Source organism: Eumetopias jubatus, unplaced genomic scaffold (genome assembly GCF_037043125.1).
Source record: "Eumetopias jubatus isolate StellerSeaLion01/CBP00866 unplaced genomic scaffold, mEumJub1_p1.0 scaffold_7, whole genome shotgun sequence".
Classification (NCBI taxonomy): domain Eukaryota; kingdom Metazoa; phylum Chordata; class Mammalia; order Carnivora; family Otariidae; genus Eumetopias; species Eumetopias jubatus.
In genome coordinates this window covers 61,423,659-61,447,410 of record NW_028274813.1, presented here as the reverse complement: position 1 = coordinate 61,447,410, position 23,752 = coordinate 61,423,659, and the positions used below count along the sequence as shown (strand labels likewise).

General features: G+C 38.2%; 2 protein-coding genes across 3 annotated transcripts in view; one reads left to right on the top strand and one right to left on the bottom strand.

The window, feature by feature from the left end:
• Positions 1 to 685: 685 nt before the first annotated feature.
• Positions 686 to 23,179, bottom strand: PPP2R3C (protein phosphatase 2 regulatory subunit B''gamma). 2 transcript variants are annotated; one of them, XM_028114742.2, is made up of 13 exons: positions 22,825 to 23,177; positions 17,594 to 17,721; positions 15,247 to 15,351; positions 14,343 to 14,455; positions 13,587 to 13,684; positions 12,254 to 12,324; positions 10,614 to 10,746; positions 10,142 to 10,197; positions 9,988 to 10,063; positions 9,162 to 9,298; positions 6,322 to 6,459; positions 3,632 to 3,691; positions 686 to 987 (listed from the first exon to the last, which is right to left on the bottom strand). In XM_028114742.2, exons 1-13 carry the CDS (start codon positions 22,871 to 22,873, stop codon positions 799 to 801), a joined length of 1,353 nt encoding a protein of 450 aa, XP_027970543.1. In that variant the 5' UTR covers positions 22,874 to 23,177; the 3' UTR covers positions 686 to 798. The 2 variants fall into 2 exon arrangements, with proteins under 2 accessions (XP_027970543.1, XP_027970544.1); XM_028114743.2 differs by lacking the exon at positions 3,632 to 3,691 and having other exon boundaries at positions 22,825 to 23,179.
• Positions 23,180 to 23,479: 300 nt separating this feature from the next.
• PRORP (protein only RNase P catalytic subunit) overlaps positions 23,480 to 23,752 on the top strand; it is a 132,003-nt gene continuing 131,730 nt past the window's right edge. The window contains exon 1 of the mRNA XM_028114739.2: positions 23,480 to 23,547. The gene's annotated coding sequence lies outside the window, so the exon portion shown is untranslated. The remainder of the gene's footprint in view (positions 23,548 to 23,752) is intronic.

The window sequence follows — 23,752 nt, the reverse complement described above, 5'->3', positions numbered from 1 at the left end:
TGAATTAAATGGTTTTGTCTTATTTTTAAGCCTCTTACTTTTCCTTCCTTTTCGACCCTTTTTATAATTACTATTCCCCCTGGATCATAGTTCATGATACTTTACCCTCTTCTAATCTTTCTTTTCATAAAAAACCAAAACAGAACAGTATAATTGAGAACCTTTACACTGAATTAACCTCTAACAAATATCCTTAACAAAATGGAGTTGGAATTTTATAAAATGTGACCCTGGTACCAGTTAATAAAAGCTAGATAGATTTTTTTTATACCAGTAATTTTAATTAAAGTGAAATAGTAACTTGAATATTTTTTACTGAAACATCCTATAAAAAGAAACATCATCTCCAAACACTTCTAACCCAGAAATGAAATGGCTCTATTCTAATGAATGGGAATTTTATAATCTATGATAGATAATACTTTAGAAGACTCAAGGTTAAATGACCACATATAAACTATCCCTCAAATATTTAAATTCTTAATGTCTAATGTCAAAAATATCCCATGAAAACTTCATTTCTAAAGATTATACAGACTTAAAGTGGACTCCTACCTTTACCAAATCACACTTCCCATATTTGAGCTAAGTGGAACAAGAATTTAATATCTCCTCAAACAACATTTGGTCCTACTGCTTCCAAACTACTGCAACCAAGATTCCAGTAATCAGAACATTTGCTGTATTCTATAGGCATATAAAGTGTTTTATTTAGGCTGTTTCCAAGGATTGTGCTTGAAAGGTTTTCCGTGCAGCATTCAAGCTTATCTTAATGAACACAGTCTAGTCTTTGAGAGATCATGTGTCGTCAAGGTCTGCAGAGTTTTCATTGTCATTTGCAACAAGAGCTTCTCTGTTCTCATAAGTCCAGAAGCCATTCAGATCGATGAGAATGGTGGTGACTGTGTCTCCTTGATTACTGTTGATTAAATCCTGGAGAGAGATTTTCAAAGGATCCTTTGGTTTAACCATGTCAAAGATTTCATCCTGCGAGAGAGAGAAAAACACAATGAAATCTGGGATCTGATCCACTAAATTTCTATTATACAGTGCTGTGAAATTCAAGGCTGGCACTTGAGCTTATGTAAAATTTTTGTTCTAGTTTTTTCTTTTCCAGTTCACACACAGGCAACCTCCTTTTGTCTATGTACAATCACAGAATTTTACTGGAAGATTCCTTAGGTATGTGATAGCTATCCCTCATCTTTTTTTTTTTTAAGATTTTATTTACTATTTTGACAGAGCGGGGGTGGGGAGGAGAGCACAAGCAGGGGGAGCAGCAGGCAGAGGGAGCGGGAGAAGCAGACTCCCTATGGAGCAGAAAGCCGGACACGGAACTTGATCCTAGGATCCTGGGATCATGTGACCTGGGCTGAAGGCAGATGCCTAAGTGACTGAGCCACCCAGGTGCCCCACTCTCCCTCATCTTAAAAGATGAGGGATAAACTCTGAGCTTAATCCAAACTACATAGCTGGTTAGTGGCAGAGTTTAATCCAAACTACATAGCTGGTTAGTGGCAAAACTAATGCAGTATTCTTTGAATACGTGTTAAGTATCTTAAACTTTTCTATTGTCTTCTAATTGGTGGTAATGTAAGGTCTTGCTTCAAGTGCAAACTCAGCTCCAAGTAAAAACATACATGCTTCCAAAGCCAAGATAATGACAAAGCTTCATTTCCAATACAGATGTCAACCTTTTATATTCTGGATCTAAGATGGGTGGTGGGTGGGAGAGGTTCAGTTTTAAAGAATTAGTCATCCAGAATGACAATGAAATTGTGCTAAAATTTACTAGAATAGATGGAAATACTTCTATATTATGAGGTATACCGTATGAGTATTTACAAGGAATTAGATACATGTTTTCTAATCTTTTTGTAGTAAAGTTACTCAGAGGATCCAGTGGCATTTAAGGAGGCAAATTACATTTTAAAAAGATTAGAACAATTCAGGGTGCCTGAGAGGCTCAATTGGTTGGGCATCCGATTTGATTTCAGCTCAGGTCATGATCTCAGGGTTGTGAGCTCGAGCTCCGTGCTTGGTGCAGTCTGCTTGTCCCTCTCCCTCCCCCTGCTTGTGTATGCATGCTCTCTTGATAAATAAATAAAATCTTTAAGGGTGCCTGGGTGGCTCAGTTGGTTAAGCGTCTGTCTGCCTTCAGCTCAGGTCATGATCCCAGGGCCCTGGGATCGAGTCCCGCATCGGGCTCCCTGCTCCACAGGGAGTCTGCTTTTCCCTCTGCCCCTCCTCCCACTCGTTCTCTCAATCTCTCTCTCTCAAATAATAAATAAATAAAATCTTTAAAAAAAGATTAAAACAATTCAGGTAAATGAAATGTATGAGCTTTTAATCTTGTATGTTTATGAAACTTCCTTTTCTAGGTTAGTGGCAACTTAAAATTACTAGTTCTTAGGTTGCCTGTTGAATAGTTTCAGATTTGTCTCATTTATATTAAACCAAAATAGCCCTTTATCTTACACTTAATTAAAATTGGATGGGTTCTTTCATTACATTACTTAAACTGAACCTGGATCTGTACTAGGTACTATAGGTTTTTCACAGCTGGTGACTGCAAAATGAAGCATTAGCATGTGTTTCAAATAGTGCTAGTTTTCATATTGTATGATTGATGGCTCCTTAATAATACAAAAGCAAGTAAGACCTTTGAAGGAGTAGATTTAAAAAGTGCCCAAACCTAAATACAGTTGACCCTTGAACAACACAGGTCTGAAATGAATGAGTCCACTTAGACATGGAGATTTTTGATAAATACAGTATACTGTAAATGCATTTCCTTTTCTGATGACTTTCTCAAGCTCCATTTTTAAGAATATAGTATGTAAAACATATATAAAATATGTTAGCTATGTTACTGTTTATGTTGAGGCTTCCAGTCAACAGTAGGCTATGAGTAGTTAAGTTTTTGGGGGAGTCAAAAGTTCTACATAGATTTTCAATTGCATGGGGGAGGGGCATTGCCCCTAACTCCTGTGTTGTTCAAGGGTCAACTGTAGTTACCAAGATTAAAAAATCATTTTACACTGGAATGGCTGCCAAAGGACTGCAGGCTATATTGATTCTCTTCATTTTCAATCAAAGTGAATGAATGCTTCCAATGAAAATACAATCTGACAATGCTAAAATCATAAACTATACAAATTATTAGTCCAAGTGTGGTCTCAATTGGTTCAGAATAAATAACAGCAAATACTTGATTCGGTTCAGTACTTCATAGTCATGTTTCTTTCATACAAAATTTCACTTAATATAGATGATTATCTGGTATTATGTATATTATTTTTTTAAAGATTTATCTTAAGAGTGTGTGTGCATGAGCAGGGGAAGGGGCAGAGGGAGAGAGGGAGGGGAAGCAGACTCCGCACAGAGCCCGATGTGGGCTCGATCGCAGGACCCTGATATCATGACCTGAGCCAAAACCAAGAGTCAAACTCTTAACCAACTGAGCCACCCAGGCGTCCCAACTGGTATCATGTATATTAAAAGAAAAGGTAAGGGGCGCCTGGCTGGCTGAGTTGGCAGAACATGTGGCTCCTGATCTCAGGGTCACAAGAGTTCAAAAGCCCCACATTGGGCATAGAGCTTACTTAAAGAAAAGAAAAGAAAAGGTAACCTTGACATCTTGAAATGAAACAGGATCTTGTCCATGGATTTTCATTAGTTCCTGTATGGCCTGTAGGGGTAGGAATAAGTCTGTAAATAAAAAATATACCACAGCCCCCCTTCCTGTCCCATGGCCCCTTTCTAGTCCCATGGCCTTTCCTATCAGACCACAAGGTTTATCATTTCAACCACTCTTGTCAATATTCTCAACTTCCTTGACCTTGCTTCACATCCAGTCAGCAAAACTTAATGATTGGTGTAACCATCAACCTTTCTAGATCTATACCTTGCTATTGAGAATTCCAAAAAAAAGTATACAAGGCCACAGATTATTGCTACTATACAGGAATGGTCTCCAGCCTCAGATGGGCCTTTACATGACCTAGCAATTATTCTGCTATGCCTGATCCTTGCATTTTCCAGGAATGCTGTTCATACCTTCACCATTCTTTAAGACACCCAATCTGCCACCTCTGCCTCCCCCCTATACTTTGCCTTGTACTTGACAGAAAAAAAAAAATGGAGGTAAGCCTCCCTCAAATTCTCTTTTATAACCTTTAACAAAAAAATGAAACAAAAACACTAATGGAAGAAACTACTGTGATCCAGTTGGATTAATAAGTATTGTAGGCAAGAGTCATTCACTAGCAAATGTGAAGCTTAAAATTCGTGGTAAACAGTCAAATAAATATGTTGCAGGTGGGGGTGCCTGGGTGGTTCAGTTGGTTAAGCGACTGCCTTCGGCTCAGGTCATGATCCTGGAGTCCCGGGATCGAGTCCTGCATTGGGCTCCCTGCTGAGCAGGGAGTCTGCTTCTCCCTCTGACCCTCCTCCCTCTCATGCTCTATTTCATTCTCGCTCTCAAATAAATAAATAAATAAAATATTAAAAAAAAATATGTTGCAGGTGCCTACTCTGTATGTGGTGCCACGGATGTCAGTGTGTGTATAGGTAATCTCTTTGAAGTAGGTGAGAATCTGAGCATACTCACAGCCACTAGAGTAGTAGACCTGGAGATACAATCTAGAGTGCACCCTCTAGGCCGACCTTTATCACTGGGATACTGATGTACAAAGACTCTACGAACAGCTTAGGATTGTAGGACTCAGCACCAGTAAGTATTTACCTTAACCCATACAACCAAGCCTAAGTACTTTGATAAAATGCATGTATAAAATATTTTAAAAACAAAATTTCATATTCTAAGAGAAGGTACTGTAAAGAAGTCTTTATGAAAAAGGGTTGTGTGTTTAATTTCCAAAAATACTTACTCTTCCTAAAACTGAATTTTCATTTAATAGGTCTGCCTAAAGTGGGGCATCCCTATGATGGGTTGGTATCATATTCTCAGATTAGCCACGGATTCAATTTTTAGAAAATGTATCCTAATACTGCGATTGTAATTTATCCTAATATTTGTAGTCATTACTACCTAGGAAATCATTATGGAAGTTTTAGGGAATTTAACATTGAAACTATGAATTTTACATACTATGAAACTCAGAAACCAAATAGTTATTTTTAAAGTATCACAGAATTTTAAATGGAAAAGGAAAAGCCTCTGGGGAAAAATGTTTTACGACAAAGGTGAAAATTTCATTTTTATTGTTCATAAAAAGCCATTTCTTCTTACTGTTGTCTTAACCATATAAAAATCACACGATCTTCTAAAAACTAGCTATAGAAATAAGGTAACAGAAGTACTACTGTACAAAACTATTCCACCAAATAGAAAAGTCACCATTCAAATTTAGGAATGAGGGCGCCTGGGTGGCTCAGTTGGTTAAGCGACTGCCTTCGGCTCAGGTCATGATCCTGAAGCCCCGGGATCGAGTCCCACATCCGGCTCCCTGCTCGGCAGGGAGTCCGCTTCTCCCTCTGACCCTCTTCCTTCTCGTGCTTTCTCTCATTCTCTCTCTCTCAAACAAATTTAGGAATAATTTGTCTTAAAAGGGCAGACATTCCTATTTTTACACCTTGTGCATCTGAATGCTTATCAGATAAGATTAGAACTCATCATGTTATTCTCTGAGACCACTTAAGGCACAAAATAAGCATTTCAGCAAATCTGTTTTCATGCTGAAATGCAGCATACAATAATTTTAAAATTATTAAAATAATTTTTATTTTTTACAGCACAGCATTTAAAAGAATCTACTACTAGCAAAGCCTACAAAACTTCTACCTTTTCTGAACTGTTTAACTGAAGCTTCTGAAGGATTTTACACACTAGTTTATGATCACCAAAGCACAGAATTTCTCATGTATGTCTGTATCTCCAATGGCCAGTATAGCCCCTCACACATATTTATACACTTTGATGTCCTACAACTAATCAAATCAGCTCTGATTTAGTCTATATTTTTTTAAAAATAGAAAAAAACAAAACGAAAAGGAGACTTGATTTCTTCTAAAATCTGTTAGTAAATTGGGGTGTCTGGGTGGCTCAGTCGGTTAATTAAATGTCCGGCTCTTGATTTCGGGTCAGGTTTCAATCTCAGGGTTGTGAGTTCAAGCCCCATGTTGGGCTCCATGTTAGGCATGGAGCTACTTAAAAAAATATTATTAATAAAATCTGTTAGTAAACCTTTTTGTTATATTTAAACATCACAAATTAGATAAAATTGTTACTAAGTAGGTAATTTAAATCAAATAGTGTATCTTAAGGAACAATGACTCATTTACACAAATGAGACTTACCCTAAAGAAGTAATTAAGTGAAAAGACATTCAGATATCCTTTGTTCTCAATATCAAGTAATTTGAAAATATACTGCAGAGCAGCAGGTTCTTTTCGATTTTCTAACGCAAGAACAAAGTCCAGGTAGGTCTTATAGTCCTAGAGAGAAGAAAATGACATTAGAAGCCTTGTTGGGAATTAACTTTTCAAGTGAATATCTAATGATTTGAAGCTATTTTACAAAGATGGCAATTTTTTTAATTTAAATTCAATTAGCCAACATGTATTTTTTAAAGATTTTATTTATTTGAGAGACAGAGAGAGAGAGAGAGAGAGAGAGAATCTTGAGCAGGGGGAGGGACAGAGGAAGCAGGCTCCCCGCTGAGCAAGGAATCCAATGTGGGTCTTGATCCCAGGACTCTGGGATCACGACCCGGACTGAAGGCAGATGCTTAACCAATTAAGCCACCCAGGTGCCCCTCAATTAGCCAACATATAGTACACATCATTAGTTTCAGATGTAGTGTTCAATGATTCATCAGTTGCATATAACACCCAGTGCCCATCACATCACGTGCCCTCCTTAATGCCCATCACCCAGTTACCCCATCCCCCCACCCACCTCCCCTTCCGCAACTCTCCGTTTGTTTCTGAGTCAAGAGTCTCTCATAAAAATGGCAATTTTTTAATATGAAATGAGATATCCATTTGTATACTTAATATTGGTTTCTAGAAATTCTATATAGCAGTTAATCTGTATAGGACAGTTTTGGGGACATGGATCATTTTCTTATGAGAGAGTTGCTGTCTTAAGGAGTAATTTTCTTTTATGCCTCTGAAGTGGACAGGACAGTGACTAAGCTATTGTACAATGCTGCTAAATTAGTATCTTCATTTCAGCGTGGTCAGTTTGGAAAAAAAAAGGTTTATCTGGAATGAATAGATAGTATATTTGAATAGTATATTTAAATAGTTATTTTGAAATATTTAAACATTTTAAAATCAGATGATTTCCAATAAGAAGTCATCTTAAAACCGGTTAATTATACAGTGAACTGAAACTGTTGCATCTAAAAAAAGGCAAAAAAGCACAAATAAAAGCTAGAAAGACATGAAGAAAACAAAGCTTTCTCTACAGAAAAGGGATACTCATTACTTTTTTTGCATGGTAAAAACACTTTGGAGATTCCACTTAGAAAAAATTTTATATTCTTGGAAAGCTTCTTTAAGCTAAGATGAAGAATTCTTTTTTTTTTTTTTAAAGATTTTATTTATTTGACAAAGAGAGACACACCGAGAGAGGGAACACAAGCAGGGGGAGTGGGAGAGGGAGAAGCAGGGTCTCCGCGGAGCAGGGAGCCCGATGTGAGGCTCGATCCCAGGACCCTGGGATCATGACTGGAGCTGAAGTTAAGTTGTTAAGCAGATGCTTAACAACTGAGCCACCCAGGCGCCCCTAAGAATTCTTCTTTGTATAAATTGTAGTATAAAGAGCTAAAGAGATGCAGCCTTGTCACGGTCTAACTCCATAGTTGTAGCCTGTTTTCACCAGAAGTCATTAGTACACTACAAGCCCCTCACTGTCGCCTGTAGACAGCTGTAGAAGTCACAAAGCAGAGTTTCTCCCCCTTCCCCCCTTTTCCTATACTGCTGGCTAAAAATGGTGTTATTTAGAAAACTGCTATTCAAGCTAAGTGATAAAACCTAAAACCCCAATTCTCTTCTGACAATACGACCATTTCTTAAGTGTCATTGGTTTGGTAATTTATCACATCCTTAACACATGTTTTTAATAGCAAGGATGGTGATTTTTAAAATGTTAGACAGAATTTCCTTAAGTATTTTGCATTGTTGTGATAAAAGGACAGGTGCATGTTAATCATTAGCTACTAATATAGCCACTTACAGAAAGTAACACAACCTGATTCTTAAGATTTAAATCACGGCATTTGTGGTACACTATCTGATCTGGAAATTTAATGAACGAACCATCTATATGGAAACAATCAATAGGATTTGCCAATTTTTCAGATTCCCCCCCCCCCCCCACTAATCCATACTCCTTAGGGGAGGTGGGCAGGGGGGATGGGCTAAATGAGTGATGGGTATTAAGGAGAGCACTTGTTGGGATGAGCACCGGGTACTGTAGAAAGTGATGAATCACTAAATTCTTAATATTATACTGTATGTTAACTAACCAGAATTTAAATAGAACTTGAAACAATAAAAAAAGATACACTGATAATGAAATGAACAAAATATTAAAATTTTATATTGGTCCTGAGTCCATATTTTTTAATAGATTTTTAATTTTTTTTTAAAGATTTTTTTAATTTATTTTTTGACAGAGAGCAAGAGAGGGAACACAAGTAGGGGGAGTGGGGGGAGGGAGAAGCAGGCTTCCTGCGGAGCAGGGAGCCCAGTGCCCTGGGATCATGACCTGAGTCGAAGGCAGACGCTTAAGGACTGAGCCATCCAGGCGCCCCTATTTTTTTTTTTTTAAAGATTTTATTTATTTATCTGACAGGAGAGAGACACAGCAAGGGAGGGAACACAAACAGGGGAGCAGGAGAAGGAGAAGCAGGCTTCCTGCAGAGCAGGGAGGCTCCATCCCAGGACCCTGGGATCATGACCTGAGCCGAAGGCAGACGCTTAACGACTGAGCCACCCAGGCGCCCGCAGTCCATGATATTTTTAAGCAAATTTACCTTAAGATTAAAGCCCCCCAAATTCACAATTTGATTAGTTCAGGCTTTTAAAGATACTGATATAAAAATAATACTGTATCACATCAAGAAAAGGGTTTGTGGAAACTGTGGGAGCCTAAATTTTTAAAACTTATCAGAAATTTAAACTACTACCATTTCTCCATCATATGTGAGACACTCCTGGAAAACGCGATCTAAGAAGACATTGGTCATAGTTGCTGTTCCATAGCGGGACAGTTCTTCTTTACTGAGCATACCATTGTGATCCTTATCAAGATTCAAATACTGGCCTTGGGAAGAAAAATGATAAAAAGACATTTATGACCAAAATAAAATTCTGATTAGAGGACAAAAGAATAAACACAAAAAATTCTTTTTATTGGTTAATAGTTGGATTTTCTAACTATAATAGGGTAGTGCCTTAAGATCAGCTATCCCTGTACTATCACAACAGCTCTTAAGCTTTGCATAAAGCCATGGTGTTTGGGCTATTTCCATCATTATTTGTTTTCAGTTTGCAACCTTTTAGAACTTTCCTAGGTTTCAAAATTAGAGAGAGATGGGGTCAATAAAAAGCGCTCTTGAAAAGCAGAGAACAAGGATGCCAAAATGAGTCAGAAGAGCACCCAAGAGAATAATGTGGCAGACTAATGAAATTAAAGGAAAAAGCAAACAGTCCCTAGAACACTTGCCACTGTGGACGCTGATAGCAGTGGCATTTTATCCCAATGCAAGATAATAACTGATGTCCATAATGATGCTCCTGAGTCAACAAGAAAGGATCAAATTACATTCTGTATGTTCTATTAAAGACTAAGAAAATGACAAGTAAATTTTAGTAATCTAGAATACTAGCTCTTAAAGTAATTAGAATACTTTCTTCCTAAGGTAAATTAGCCTATGTATAAAACTGTCCTTTGAATGTTAATTAACTGAGGAATGGATCATTCAAATTTTAGCATTATGATAGGAACCATACCATATACCCTTAGGGCAGAAGGTGCAGAAAACCAATTAGTTTCTTGACTCTCCTTGGACAGTTCCTCATCCCTTAACTAAATAAACACAGAGATATAATTAGAAAATAGTAACTGTCAAGTGGTATAATTAAGTATTTAAAAAAACATATTTACCTCCAATAAATCATCTAGGAAGCTGCATGCTAAAATATCTTGAATTTTAATCTTCCCTTTAAAGAACAAACACAATTTCATTTTTAAGAAAAGAGGAACTCAATTTTATAAAGATATTATTTTAGAAGAGTAATCACACAATTGATATTTTAAAGCTTTGTATCTTTCATCAAGAACAACTCCCCAGTATATTCCATATCAGGGATAGCAAATCATATCAGAATAACTGGCTTCTTAGGACCAGAAGGAGCCATTAGTTATCCAGTTTATACACCACTTTAGAGATGAAGAAACTAAGAGGTTAGGTGACATGTCCACTGTCACACAGCTGGTTCTAGTTGGTGCGAATAAATCATAAAAGATCTTTATATATTAAAGGCAATGGCATAGTAGAAAAATAAATGACGTTTTCAAGACTTTAGTTATTGAGATTTAGAATAATATCCTTATAATATCTAAGATTTTCTTTTACCTGTTCTTAGAGGGTCTAAAAAGAAGAAGAACTTCCTAACTGCTGTACAAACATAGAAGGAGTAAAAAGACTTTTCCAGCCCATCTAATTGTGGCAAAGTAGGGATAAGTTCCAATATGTAGTTTTCTAAATCCTGAAAGAACAAAACAAATCAAAACGTTAAAGTGTTAACTGTCTTGATCTTGTTTCTTTGTTAGATACTGGCATGTTCAATTTCAGTCCTAAAAATTATTCAGCATTAATAGTATATTAATGATAAAATAAAATCATAACTATGTTAGTGGTAAAACTTCTATTGTTTTGCTTTTTATTTCAATTTTAACATTTGTGAATAAGCAATATATTCTGCATAATTCCAAATTCAAAAGGAACCAAAAAGGGGATGCCTGAGTGACTCAGGTGGTGATCTCAGGGTCCTGGGATTGAGCCCTGTGTTGGGCTCCCTGCTCAGCGGGGAGCCTGCTTCTCCCTCTGCCCTTCCCCCTGCTTGTGCTCTCTCATGCTCACGCTCTCTCTCAAATAAATAAAATCTTTTTATTTTTTAATTTTTTTAAAGATTTTATTTATTTGAGAGAGACAGAGATAGCAAGAAAGAGCACAAGTGGGGAGGAGAAAAATTCCCACCTACCCCCACTCCATTTTATACTCCCACCAGCAATGTGAAGGCTAAACCAACAGCTCCCAAATTGTGCCCCCGGAATGCTTCAGTTAACTCACAGGGGTGCAGCAGGATATTAAAAAAATTTCAGGGAGACAGTGACATCTGCCAGAGAGTACACAATAGATGTGGCTATGAGCTAGAGCTATGAGCTCAAGGTAGTTCACATTTTCAACATTGACGGAGATACATGCTTTTTGATGACATCAATCTTTGCAAAGCTAGGTTCTTGATGGTTGCTGTGATGAAGTATCACATGAAAGTTAGTGTGGAACAGGAAGTGAGGATGACTGTCCAATCTAACTGCCAGGTTTGACTGGCCATACAGTGTGCTCCATGGGCACAGATTCCATTAGTATTTGTAATTTAAGAATGAAGCAAAAATATTACTTACTTTCAACTTATGTGTATTTTTTTCAAATGGCTAATATAATAATAATCTTAGTGAATACTTTCATAAATTGTTTAGAACTAACTAATAAATGGAACTGGTAGATATTTCTTTTGACTTAGAGGCACTATGCAAAAATTACTGAGATACTAAGAGCGGTGTGAATTGAGAGTTTGGGAAATCATGGCCTATTTTATATTCCCTTATTAAAAACATTATCAAACTTAATGATCTTTGTCAGCCTGAAAAATTTCTGGCCCTAACATTTATAACACTCATGAATAACCAAAAGTTTTCCTGTTTCTTCAATGATTTTTAATCCGGTTAAAGCACTACAATTTCATTTTCTCCTTTGGAAAGCTATTTTTAAAAGCTGGAAAAAAAGAATCTAAAAAGGAATTTCTGTGGCCAATATATATTTTTTTGTGGTCAATATACATTTTAAAAGACTTTTAGTAATACATTATTTGTAAAAACAAACAAAAGCAGAGAAACAAAAACAAAATAATCACCTGTAATCCCAACACACAGTGGTAACTACTATTAACATTTTGGTGTCTACAGTAGTTACTGAAGTGGGTTAATACTTACAGATTCCCGAAGGTACCCTTGTCCAGCAACATCATATAAACTGAGTCCTATTCTTGTCTGATGAAGCCAAACTGACAATAAATAAGAAGATGAAATGTAATTTTAAGATCTGTCCTTTAGCATATGTATGGATAAAAGGAGTTAAACAGCTAGGTTAGAGGGACAAACTAATAACTCTACAAACCTACTTCTTCACACACATATTACTTATTCAGTAACCCCAAAATTGTATCAAATTATACCATAGCATTAATGGCAAGTATCAACAATTCTTACCCTGCCTAAAGCAACAAAGTTGATGCTCTTGAAAATATTCTTTACCCACTAAACTTGGTGTTCCACCAAAAAGGGACAGTGGGTGTAATGTTATGCCTTCAGTGAAGGTGCATTTATTCTTATTCTACTGAGGTTAATTACTGTGACTAAATATTAAAGATGGTACACATAGGACTTCACAGATCATTATGGAACAATGGGCTCTTTAACAGTTCAGTTTTTGGGGAGTCAAAACTTATACTCAAGATTTTTGACTGCATGGGAGGTTAGTTCCCCAATCCCTGTGTTCTTCAAGGGTCAACTGTATATTGGTAAAATAGAATTACCAGTGAATTAAAATAATTTAAATCATTATACATTAAAACTCTTGGTTCAGCTTCTGATATATAGCTCTTAGCTAGTATCTTTAGGATACATGTTTTTGTTTTGTTTTGTTTATAATAATAAACCCATATTTATGGTAGAAAATCTCAGCTCCAGTAAATTCCTCCAGGAAAGAACTGGAATAATAAAAAATAAATCTGGGTCAAAAGGTAAGAAATTCTGCTATTCAGGGGTGCCTGGGGGTGGCTCAGTCAGTTAAGCATCGACTCTTGATTCTGGCTCAGGTCATGATCTCAGGGTCCTGATATCCAGATGTGTGTTGGGCTCCCTGCTGGGCATGGAGCCTGCTTGGGTTTCTCCCTCTCCCTCTGTCTCAACCCCCACCTCCCAACCCTGACTCATGCATGCTCTCCCTTTTACAAAAAAAAAAAGAAAAGAAAGAAATGCTATTTATTCAAACTTACTAAGAGAGTTGTTTCACATGGAATACTGTAAAAGCATGTACCAAAACCTCCTTGATTCCCAGATAGAGGAGTTTAAGAATTTTATTTATTTATTTTTTATTATTTTTTTAAGATTTTATTTATTTATCTGAGAGAGAGAGAGAGAATGAGAGACAGAGAGCATGAGAGGGAGGAGGGTCAGAGGGAGAAGCAGACTCCCCACTGAGCAAGGAGCCTGATGCGGGGCTCGATGCGATAGAGGAGTTTAAACACAATGAAAATGAAATCACCTTTTCTCATGACATAATTGAAGAACTGCATGATAGAAATTCTTCCATAAGAGTCTGTATGAAGGAGTTTAGCAAAGACTTTCGCTGTGAAAAACTGCCTAAGGAAAGGAAATAAAGATTAAAATCATCTGCCAACATAGCAAACATACTGAATTAGCAAACAGCATGAATTCAAACAATTAAAAATCAAAATGAAAAAAATCAAAGTGAGAACCATAGTTTAAAACCTAAAATATTAAGTCATGCATCTTTGAATTTTATTGCCTTAAGAATGAGAGGCTAAAAAACCCCAAAAAGAATGAAAGCCTAGGGGCGCCTGGGTGGCTCCATGGGTTAAGCGTCTGCCTTCGGCTCAGGTCATGATCCCAGGGTCCTGGGATCGAGCCCCGCATCAGGCTCCCTGCTCCACGGGAAGCCTGCTTCTCCCTCTCCCACTCCCCCTGCTTGTGTTCCTGCTCTCGCTTGCTCTGTCAAATAAATAAAATCTTAAAAAAAAAAAAATGAAAGCCCATACTGTTGTATATAAACGTACTATATATATAGTTGTATAGTATATAAATACGCTATTATAAACTATTATTTCTTTTAATAACTTCATACCAATAATTTTCTTGACTAAATAATTTTAAAATTTCATTAATAACTGAAATGGATTCAAACTGTCACATGACTGACTTATATTTTCATTGACATTTATTTCAGGCATTTAAAATGCTTAACATAACATACTCCTTTGTTAATTATACTTAAACTTACTTGCACTTTGGTCCAGCTTTTTCACCAACCTTCAAAAAATTTTCATAATTAATCATTGCTTCCTCTCCAATCATAGGTGGTGTCTGGTGCTTATCCAGCAAAAACCATAAGTTCTTAGGAGAAGTATAGAAATGAAGATGTTACAGTTAACAAAACAAAATTTAACATCAGCTAAATGTGTTATTTCCATTAAAATGATAGTCCGATAGCAGAGATTTAATATTAAGATGACTCTCATTCCCTATTATCCTTTTGATTACTAATAACATAGTACAAATAGCTGGTGTTTACTGAATGCCCAAGTTTAAAGTTTTCAATATATGGTACTTCTTTATTTTTTTAAGGTTTTTTTAAATTATTGTGTACAATTAGTCAACATATAGTACATCATTAGTTTCTCACGTAGTGTTCAACGATTTATTAGTTGCATATAACACCCAGTGCTCGTCACGTGTCCTCCTTAATACCCATCAGCCGGTTACCCCATCCTTCCCCCCATGGTACCTCTTTAATTCATATAACTATGTGATGCAGATAGATACTGTTATACGTACATAACATGAGAATTGAAGCACAGAAATGTTAAGTCCATTGCCCAAGGTCACAGAGCATGGCTAGGATGTGAACCCCCAAAATTTGACTCTATAGTAGTAGTTCTCAACTTTGGCCTCACATTAGAATCACCTAGGGACTTAAAAACAAAACAAAAAAGACACCAAGATCTTGGGGAGACGGTGCCCAGGCAAGTTCTGTAGCTTATTTTGGCAGGAATCATTGCTCCAGGGACTGTGCATTCACCCACTCTGCAGCAGTGGCTCCATTAAGACACCCTGAGATCCTGTAGGACTTTAGTACAAATAAAGAAATGGCTAACATCCAAAGCAACCTTTAATCCTATTCTTACCTGTAATTCTTCATTATCTAACAGTTCTCTGCTTTTCCTCTGGAGAAAGACAGCTCTGGATTCCTCTCTTAATTTTTGTAGTAAGACTTCATCTTCAGCTGGCAGCTAAAAATACACTAGAGTTAATTTCTACACTTAAATTCTAGACTATTATTGGATTATGTAAAATATATTTGGCCTCATAAAATTTCTACATTATTGCATTACTTCAAATTACTTTTTGTATCTCAGTTTTGCTTAACTTCAAGTTATCATTCATTTAAAAAGTTCATTTAACAAAGAGATCCACAGAGAATTCAATGTTCAGCAAGGCCAGATCCCTGCCTACAAAGAACTAATGGTCTAGCCCAAGTTTCATTTTATATTCTTAGAGTACTCTTTCCACTATAACCTCAGACTGACATAGAATTAAATAAGACTAACTGAAGATACATGGTCTTAGCAAAGTATGCCTTTTGAGCTTGAATGACCTTACTTCTTGGAGATTGTCAAGCCAGGGTCTATTATGTTCACCTCCTAGGCAGAGGGTCTGCCCGCTGGGGTGATTTCCATAAACAGGGCTTTAAAATGACTCATTCCAGCTCAACCTCAAACAATTTGCTTCGAGGATTTCTTCTTGGTCGTCTATATCTCTGCCCCATTAAATGTAGCTAAGTAACCACAGTCCAAATTAGTTCTTTCATTTCCAAGAACTAAGATGCCATCCCTCCCATCAAAAGGAATGGAAAAGGAGGAATCATAGGAGGTAAGGCTGGGGCTGAGACTGTGATCCTGCTCCAGTGGCTAGTCAACCAGCTAATCAGCCAAGGAGAGAAGTGGTAACCAAAGATGGTAGGTGGTTTCTCCAAAGCAGTGGGAAGACAGAGAGAGAAGAAATAGAACATCCCACAAATCCACATCTGCAGACAGGAAACCATGTGGGATCTAGAAGAGGTCACAGAGAGAAGGAAGAGACAGAAATGGGGAAACGAGAATTCCCTCAGGAACCACAGGGGAGAGCAAAAGGTTGGTACTGGAAGTACAGGAAAGTTGGGTCCTTGGTTCAGAAATGGGGTCATGTCAACATCTAAGGGCTGTTTCTGGGTAAGATACTATTTCATAATCCTGATTAAATGAGATCATGAATATAAAGTGCTCTGAAGTACATCAGCACTCAATAAACATCAATTCCCTTCCTGTTCCCCCAGACTATCAAAAATTTTCAGTTGTGTAGTGGACTCTCAGAAAGTGTGAAACACATAAAGCAGGAGAAGTACGTATGAAATGATCCCATTGTATTAAACATACGTGTACACAAAAGTATGGAGAAGGATTCATGTAGAAATATTTACATCTCTGTGCAATGTTATGGGAAAATACCAGCTGTTTATTCTCTTTTCCATGACAAACAAGGATTAGTCATAGAATTCTTTTTTTTTTTTTAAGATTTTATTTTTAGGTAACCTCTACACCCAACATGGGGCTTGAACTCACAACCCCAAGATTAAGAGTCACACGCTCTAATGACCCTGGGGCAGCTAGGCGGCCCTAGTCATATAATTCTCAAAAGACTGGGAAACAGTATTACAGAAAGGTTTCCAATAAAAATGGTTCACTTGGAAAAGGTTTGTACTTGAAGAAATGTTACAACTATCTAGATAATTCACTTATATTAATACATTGCTCCTAAATGGAAGTAAAACAATGTTTACTTTCTTTGTAAATAATGTTATAATTGAGTTTAGAAGGTAGCAAGTTTACCAGACATTCAGCTAAAATTTCACAGTTAACTTTTCTATAGTGGTCACATTTTACATAATACTAAATAGGTCTTATTCTTTTCAGTAGCCTTCAATTTCAGCTGTAAGTAGCTTTCTTAAGGTCTTCCTGTCTTCTATAATCTTTCAAAGACTTCTTTATGGTTTCAGCACAAGGAAAAATAAGTATAACTCTTCAAGTTTTCAATTTTAATCTATTTTTCAGTTTAACCTTGAGCAAAATGTATTACACCTTAGAACATGGGTAAAAGACAAAGTTAAAAATGGTGATCAGCCAAGTAAACCTAAGTTTTATAAAAAGCCTGACACACGATCCAACAGAATACCCACTACTAATATCCGTAAGAAAAAATAGGAAGGAAAAGCCTATAACTCAAAGGGGGCCAAGTAACAACTTTGTGTTCTTATACCAATTTATATCAAAACTTGAGATTTTATCAATTCCAAAACAATGAGATCAACTACAATGAAAGAATATATAAAATTTAAAATATAACCTCTATTCATTTATATAAAAGATTGTGATCCCATTTTAAAAGTTAACATTTCATTTATAAACTCCCTGAGACATTTGCTTAGATACCACTTACCCTGTAATAAAAGCGGGGTATGGTCTTATAGAATTCCTTTGTGTTTTTTCTATCCCCTTTCCATTCTGAGTAGTATTTGGTAAACAAATCCATTTCTTCATCTTTTAATTCTTGTTCACTTTTTTTTTCTGGTAACAATAGATTAAAAGGGGAAAAGCACTTTCAAAATCAATATTTTTACTTGTTTTTTTAGTGAGAGAGAAGAGGTGAAAGGGGAGAGAGAGAGAGAGATAATCTTAAGCAGGCTCCACACCCAGTGCGAAACCCAACATGGGGCTCAGTCTCACGACCCTGAGATCATGACCTGAACCGAAATCAGGAGTTGGACACTCAAACTGACTGAGCCACTCAGGCACCCCTTAAAATCAGTATTTTTTTTACTATGGGGTATTTACAGTGCAAAAAAGACATTCAAAATTGTGCTTATACACTGAACATCTATATTAATTTTCTTGAAACACCAAGAATCAAAAGAGCCTCCCCTGCATCTTCAACGACATCTTAGTTGCTCCCTCTACTCCTTTTTATCACTATACTTGTCTCTTCCTCAAGTCACTGTCTCTCTTACGGACTTGATTCATTCCACCAAAAGTACTTACTGAGCACCTACTATGTATAGAACACTGCTAGACTCGAGCTAGTGTGGTGAGAAAACAGACGCAGCCCTTGACCTCATGAAGTTTCAGCTTTGCAATCCCTGTACCTCTACCTAATGGAAACCCCTTCCCTCTCAGGCTGCTTTTACCCTCCAGCCCGCCTACTGCTGGCCTACAGCTGTCTCATTCAGTCAGTCCCCCACACTGTTTATTGACCACAGCAACTGGCGCACAGTGTTCTTCGCTCAAGGTCCTGCAATTGTCTAGGAAGGATAAATGTTTATGAGTAATCGTGACCCCTCAACTCTGAAGAGGGGTCACCTCTGTCACTTGGTTCCAGGGCAAGACCACAGATCTTATCTGCTCCTAAATATACTAAACTTAAATATACTCTCAAAAAATTTTTCTCCTTCTGGTTATTCAAAACCTGCCATAATACCTACACTTCAGCCCTCACTGAAATCTTCAAATCTGTGATTTATTTTCCTCTTCCTGGTCTCACTTCCTTCCAACGTGCCCTATAGCTGTTCCCCTAAACCTCTCTTATGCCTGCATTTCTGCCACATGTGCCATGTTAATTTTTAACCTTAGGGCACACTGTTGATTCTCTTATTTTCTGGCCATTTCTTTTTTGTTAATCTTTCTTCCGCATTTCAATTTTCGCAGTTTGACTTCTGAGTCCCAAATGTCGCTAACCCAGACAATGCTTTTGAACTCTAAACTCATACATTCAAAACAAAATATTTTCATCCTCACCCTCCAACATACCTAAAATAATCTTCCCATCCCTCACCTTACTATTCTTCTAATTCCATATTTCTATCCCAATTAATGGTATTCATCCAGTCACCCAAGCCCAAATCCCAGGAGTCATTTTGATGATTTCACTCATTCTTTTTCATTCAACTATTCTAGGGACACACAATTATCTCCCTATGTATGGGTGGACGTGTGCACATGTGTTGTGTCCATACCTACATACGGCTTTCAACAGTGTCAGGGAAAGCCTCACTGAGATGAAACTGAGCAAACAAACTGAAGAAAGCAAGGAAGCATGTTATGCAGATAAACGGGGAAGTGCATACCAGGCAAAGACACAGCCAGCACCAAGGCCTGAAGACAGGAGTGTGCCGACACCCGGGAAGACAGAGGCAGCCAGTGCGCCTGCAGCAGAGTGAGCCGGAGGAAAAGAGTAGATGAGGGAAGGCAGATAACGGGAGTCAAGGCCATTAGGTCATTAGAAAGACCCTGGCTTTTATTCTGGTGAGGGAGAGAGCCACCAGCAGTAAGTAGGAGGCTAATGCAGTGGCCTGGATCATGGTGACTGCAATGGAGGTGGTTAGGAGTAAATATTCTGGATATATTTTCTTAGTCTCAGGATTTGCAGACACGCTGCATGTGGGTATCGGAGAAAAAGAGCAGTTGAAGATAACTCCAAAGGTTTTGACCTGAGCAGATGGGGAAAGTTACAAGTGAGCAAGTTAGAAAGGATACCAGGAGTTTGGTTTTGGACAAGTTAAGATTAAAATACCTATTAGAACCAAGTGGCCATGTCAAGTAGGCAATTAGATATATGAATCTGGCATTTGGATTTAGGAGACAAAAGGAAATACACAGTATTTAAAGCCGTACGAATGGCTAATTTCACCATGAAGGGTAGTGTAGATAAGAGAACAGAAGCTGAGCAAGGACTTACTTAGCTTTGCGCACTCCAATGCTAAGTTGTTGGAGAGAAGAAAACAAACACTGAGAATGGAGGACTCGTGGGGTGGGAAGAAAACTAAGGGAGTATAACTCCCAGAAACCAAGAGAGGAAAGTATGTTTAGGGGGAGAGTGAACTATCATATCCCTGGCAGGGACTGCCAGCAGGTCAAGGAAAATGAGGACTAAAAACTGACCACTGGAACAACAATGGAGATCACTGATGATCTTGACAAGTAGTAATTACAGCACAGATTTAATCAACAATTCTTTTAACAAGCATTGCTGTAAGGGGAGTAATGAGGCATAGCTAGAGGTAGAAGTTAAGACAAAATTTCTTTTTTTTTAAAGATTTTATTTATTTATTTGAGAGAGAGAGAGAATTCTCTCTCTCAAATTCTCTCTCTCTCTCAAATAAATAAATAAAATCTTTAAAAAAAGATGGAGTATATTACATGGAGTATATTACAGCATGTTTGTCAGAGCTGATGAGAGGCCGACTCCCCGCTGAGCAGGAAGCCCGATGCGGGACTCGATCCCGGGACTCCAGGATCACGACCCGAGCCGAAGGCAGTCGCCCAACCAACTGAGCCACCCAGGCACCCAAGACAAAGTTTTATAAAGCAAATTTACTTCAACAGAATACTTTTTTTGACGGCAAAAAAAAAAAAAAAGGAGTGAAGAAGAGGAGAAAGTACAAGTACAGGTGACTTTTTTGATAAGTTTTCCTACAAGAAGTGCAGAAAAATGCAGCAAAAGCTGGAGGGAGATGTGAGATGAAATGATTTTTCTTACATGGAGTATATTACAGCATGTTTGTCAGAGCTGATGGAAATTACTCATAAAGACAATTATTTTAGGTATGTTGGAGGGTGTTCTCTAGGGTGAGAGAAATATCACCATGTTCATACACTGATAGGGATGCCTGAGAAAGAAAAACTGATGCAGGAGAGAGGGGACAACTGCAGGAATACATCTGTGAGTAGCAAACATGGGATCTAGCACACCAGTGAAGAAAACAGCCTTAAGTACAAGTTGTACAACCAAAACGATTTATTTATTATTTATCATCTCTCCCAACACTAAAGCTTAAATTCCACAAGGACAAAGATTTTTGCCTCTTTTGTTTACTGCTATAGCCTAGAACAGTGCCTGACACATAATAGGCATGCAATGGAGTGGGTATTTACCCCAAAGATACAAATGTAGTGATCTGAAGGGGCACCTGCACCCCAGTGTTTATAGCAGCCATGTTCACAATAGCCAAACTATGGAAAGAGCCCAGATGTCCACTGACAGATGAATGGATAAAGAAGATAGGGTGTATATATATATATATATATATATATATATATATATACACAATGGAATATTACACAGCCATCAAAAAATGAAATCTTGCCATTTGCAATGACGTGGATGGAATGAGAGGGCATTATGCTAAGCGAAATAAGTCAATCAGAGAAAGACAATTTTATCTCACTCATATGCAGAATTTAAGAAACAAAACAGGAGATCATAGGGGAAGAGAGGAAAAATAAAACAAGATGAAACCAGAGAGGGAGACAAACCATAAGAGACCCTTAATCATAGGAAACAAACTGAGGGTTGCTTGAGGGGAGGGAGGGTGGAGGGATGGGGTAACTGGGTGATGGACATTAAGAAGGGCATGTGATGTAATGAGCATGGGGTATTTTATAAGACCGATGAATCACATATCTGCACCTCTGAAACCAATAATACGTTACATGTTAATTAATGAATTTAAATAAAAATGTTTAAAAAAATAAAGCAAATTTACTTCAACAGAAATACTTTTTTTGACGGCAAAAAAAAAAAGGAGTGAAGAAGAGGAGAAAGTACAAGTACAGGTGACTTTTTTGATAAGTTTTCCTACAACAAGTGCAGAAAAATGCAGCAAAAGCTGGAGGGAGATGTGAGATGAAATGATTTTTCTTACATGGAGTATATTACAGCATGTTTGTCAGAGCTGATGGAAATGATCCAGTAGAGAAGAAAAATTTGATGATATATGAGACAGAAGATAAGAACAGAGTGAAATCAGTGAATAAAAGAAAGGGAACAGGATCTGCTGTTGGACTGGAGGAACTGTCTCAAATAGGAGCATGGACAGTTCATTTTGAATGGTAAAGGCAGAGTTTATGGGCATCTATGATGGGGAAAGGGCTAATAGAAATGGTAAGTGGGAACAGGCGAGGTTTTTCTTTGCTTCGACTTTCTCAAATACATACATAAGTTTATCAACTGAAGATAAGGAACAGGTAGCACATACTGGAGAACTGGAGGTCTGGAAGATGAGAATTGCCTTAGAGTGCAGGACAGTGAATATCTAGGGAAACGCGGAATATGTGTAAATGAAAAACTGAAACACTTTAGGTTAGTGGACATGAATTCAAAGTGAGACCATTTACCACGGTTCCGTTTTTTCTCCAGCCACTTTTGGCTGCCCTGAGGGCACGTGTGGAATAAGAGAGTTTTAACCAGGCTGGTTAACAAGCAAGTGTGAAGGAGTAGGAAAAGAATAAGGAAAAATAGATGATTAAATCTAAAACGGATAAGGAGGGAAGTCAAAAGTGTGTTAGTAAAACGGCGTTGTAGTAGGATCGAAGGTTGTAGTAGGATCGAAGAGTTGTTGGAACCGGGGTTCTCAATCATCCCGCAAAAGCCTTGGTCAAGGCCACGTAAGTGAGTGCTAAAGTAAGCTCTTCATTCCCGCAATCCTTTTCCCGGGAAGTGTGGGTCAAACCTCTCAGTATCCCTAAATCACGTCCCCCCGCCTTTGTCAAGAAAGCTTTCATAGAAGCGGAAAGTGCGGCTCCCAGTAGCTGCTCGTTCCCGATCTCCCCCTACCTCCAGGAGTTTAGGGCCGAACTATCTCCGCGAGCAGTCCCTCCCAAACTCACTGTTGGTACCTGTGTTGGGCGTCGCTAACCGCCGGCGAAGAATTTCTTTCCAGTCCATGGCTGACTCCCGCGCAGCAGCTTCTGCATTTGCTGTTTACTAACCGCTCCACCCCCTACTAGCTCAGACTGCAATCACCGCCCAGCCTCGTAAATGTCAGGAACGCTCAACCGCCATCTTGGACTTGGGCGGAAGTCGGCTAACCAGGCAAAAACACATTACAGCTACTGCGGAGAATACAGCGATCATGTTAATAGAGGGGAAAGCCGACTTGAAACAGATGGAAAAATGATTCTCTGTAAGGCAGCGCCCAACTTCACCAAGTCCAATCTTAAAGGTACAAGTCCAATCTTAAAGGTACAGGACAAGGAAGACCCCGTTTTTATTTCTTTAACTTGGGACTTTGGCGCGCGTGTACCACGTGATTCAGGAGACCTATGGCGTTTCCGGCCCGAGGAAGAGGTTTTTTTTTTTTTTTTTTTTTTTTTGCTTCACAATTTCTTTTCATTGCTCACTGCGGATATCTAAAGGCCCTAAAGTTTCCCTGAACCTAGCAGACGTTTTCAACAGCCCCTTTTGCCACAAACAGCTTCAAAATTGTCTTTTTATCGCCGTCAGGCCCGGCGGAACGCCTCCGCGAGGTTCAGCCACGCCCCGTAGCCCGGGCCCTCGCGGTGCATTGTGGGCGCGGTAGTTCGGCCGTGCTTATGGTTGCCTTAAGCGTGAGTGCTGAGGTGAGTTGTTGAATGGAGTGAACTTCGTTTCTGATCGGTCGGTACACGGCCGGCACTGCCCTTCGTGGACCTTCTTTCCTTACCTGAATTGTCAGTTCGGCTCTCTCCCCACCTCTCCCGCCCTCATATCATCACCTGACGCGTTTGGCGGCCTGAGAGGATTGTTATGCCGGCCCAGGGCTCCTAGATTTTGGCTTTTCGTCGT

Coding starts and splice junctions, on each gene's coding strand:
- PPP2R3C (XM_028114742.2), bottom strand. CDS start 22,873: ATGGACTGGAAAGAAATTCTTCGCCGGCGGTTAGCGACGCCCAACACA. Junction 17,722..22,824: donor GTTAGCGACGCCCAACACAG/GTACCAACAGTG, acceptor TATTGTTACCAG/AAAAAAAAAGTGAACAAGAA. Junction 10,198..10,613: donor TTTAGACCCTCTAAGAACAG/GTAAAAGAAAAT, acceptor TGTTCTTTAAAG/GGAAGATTAAAATTCAAGAT.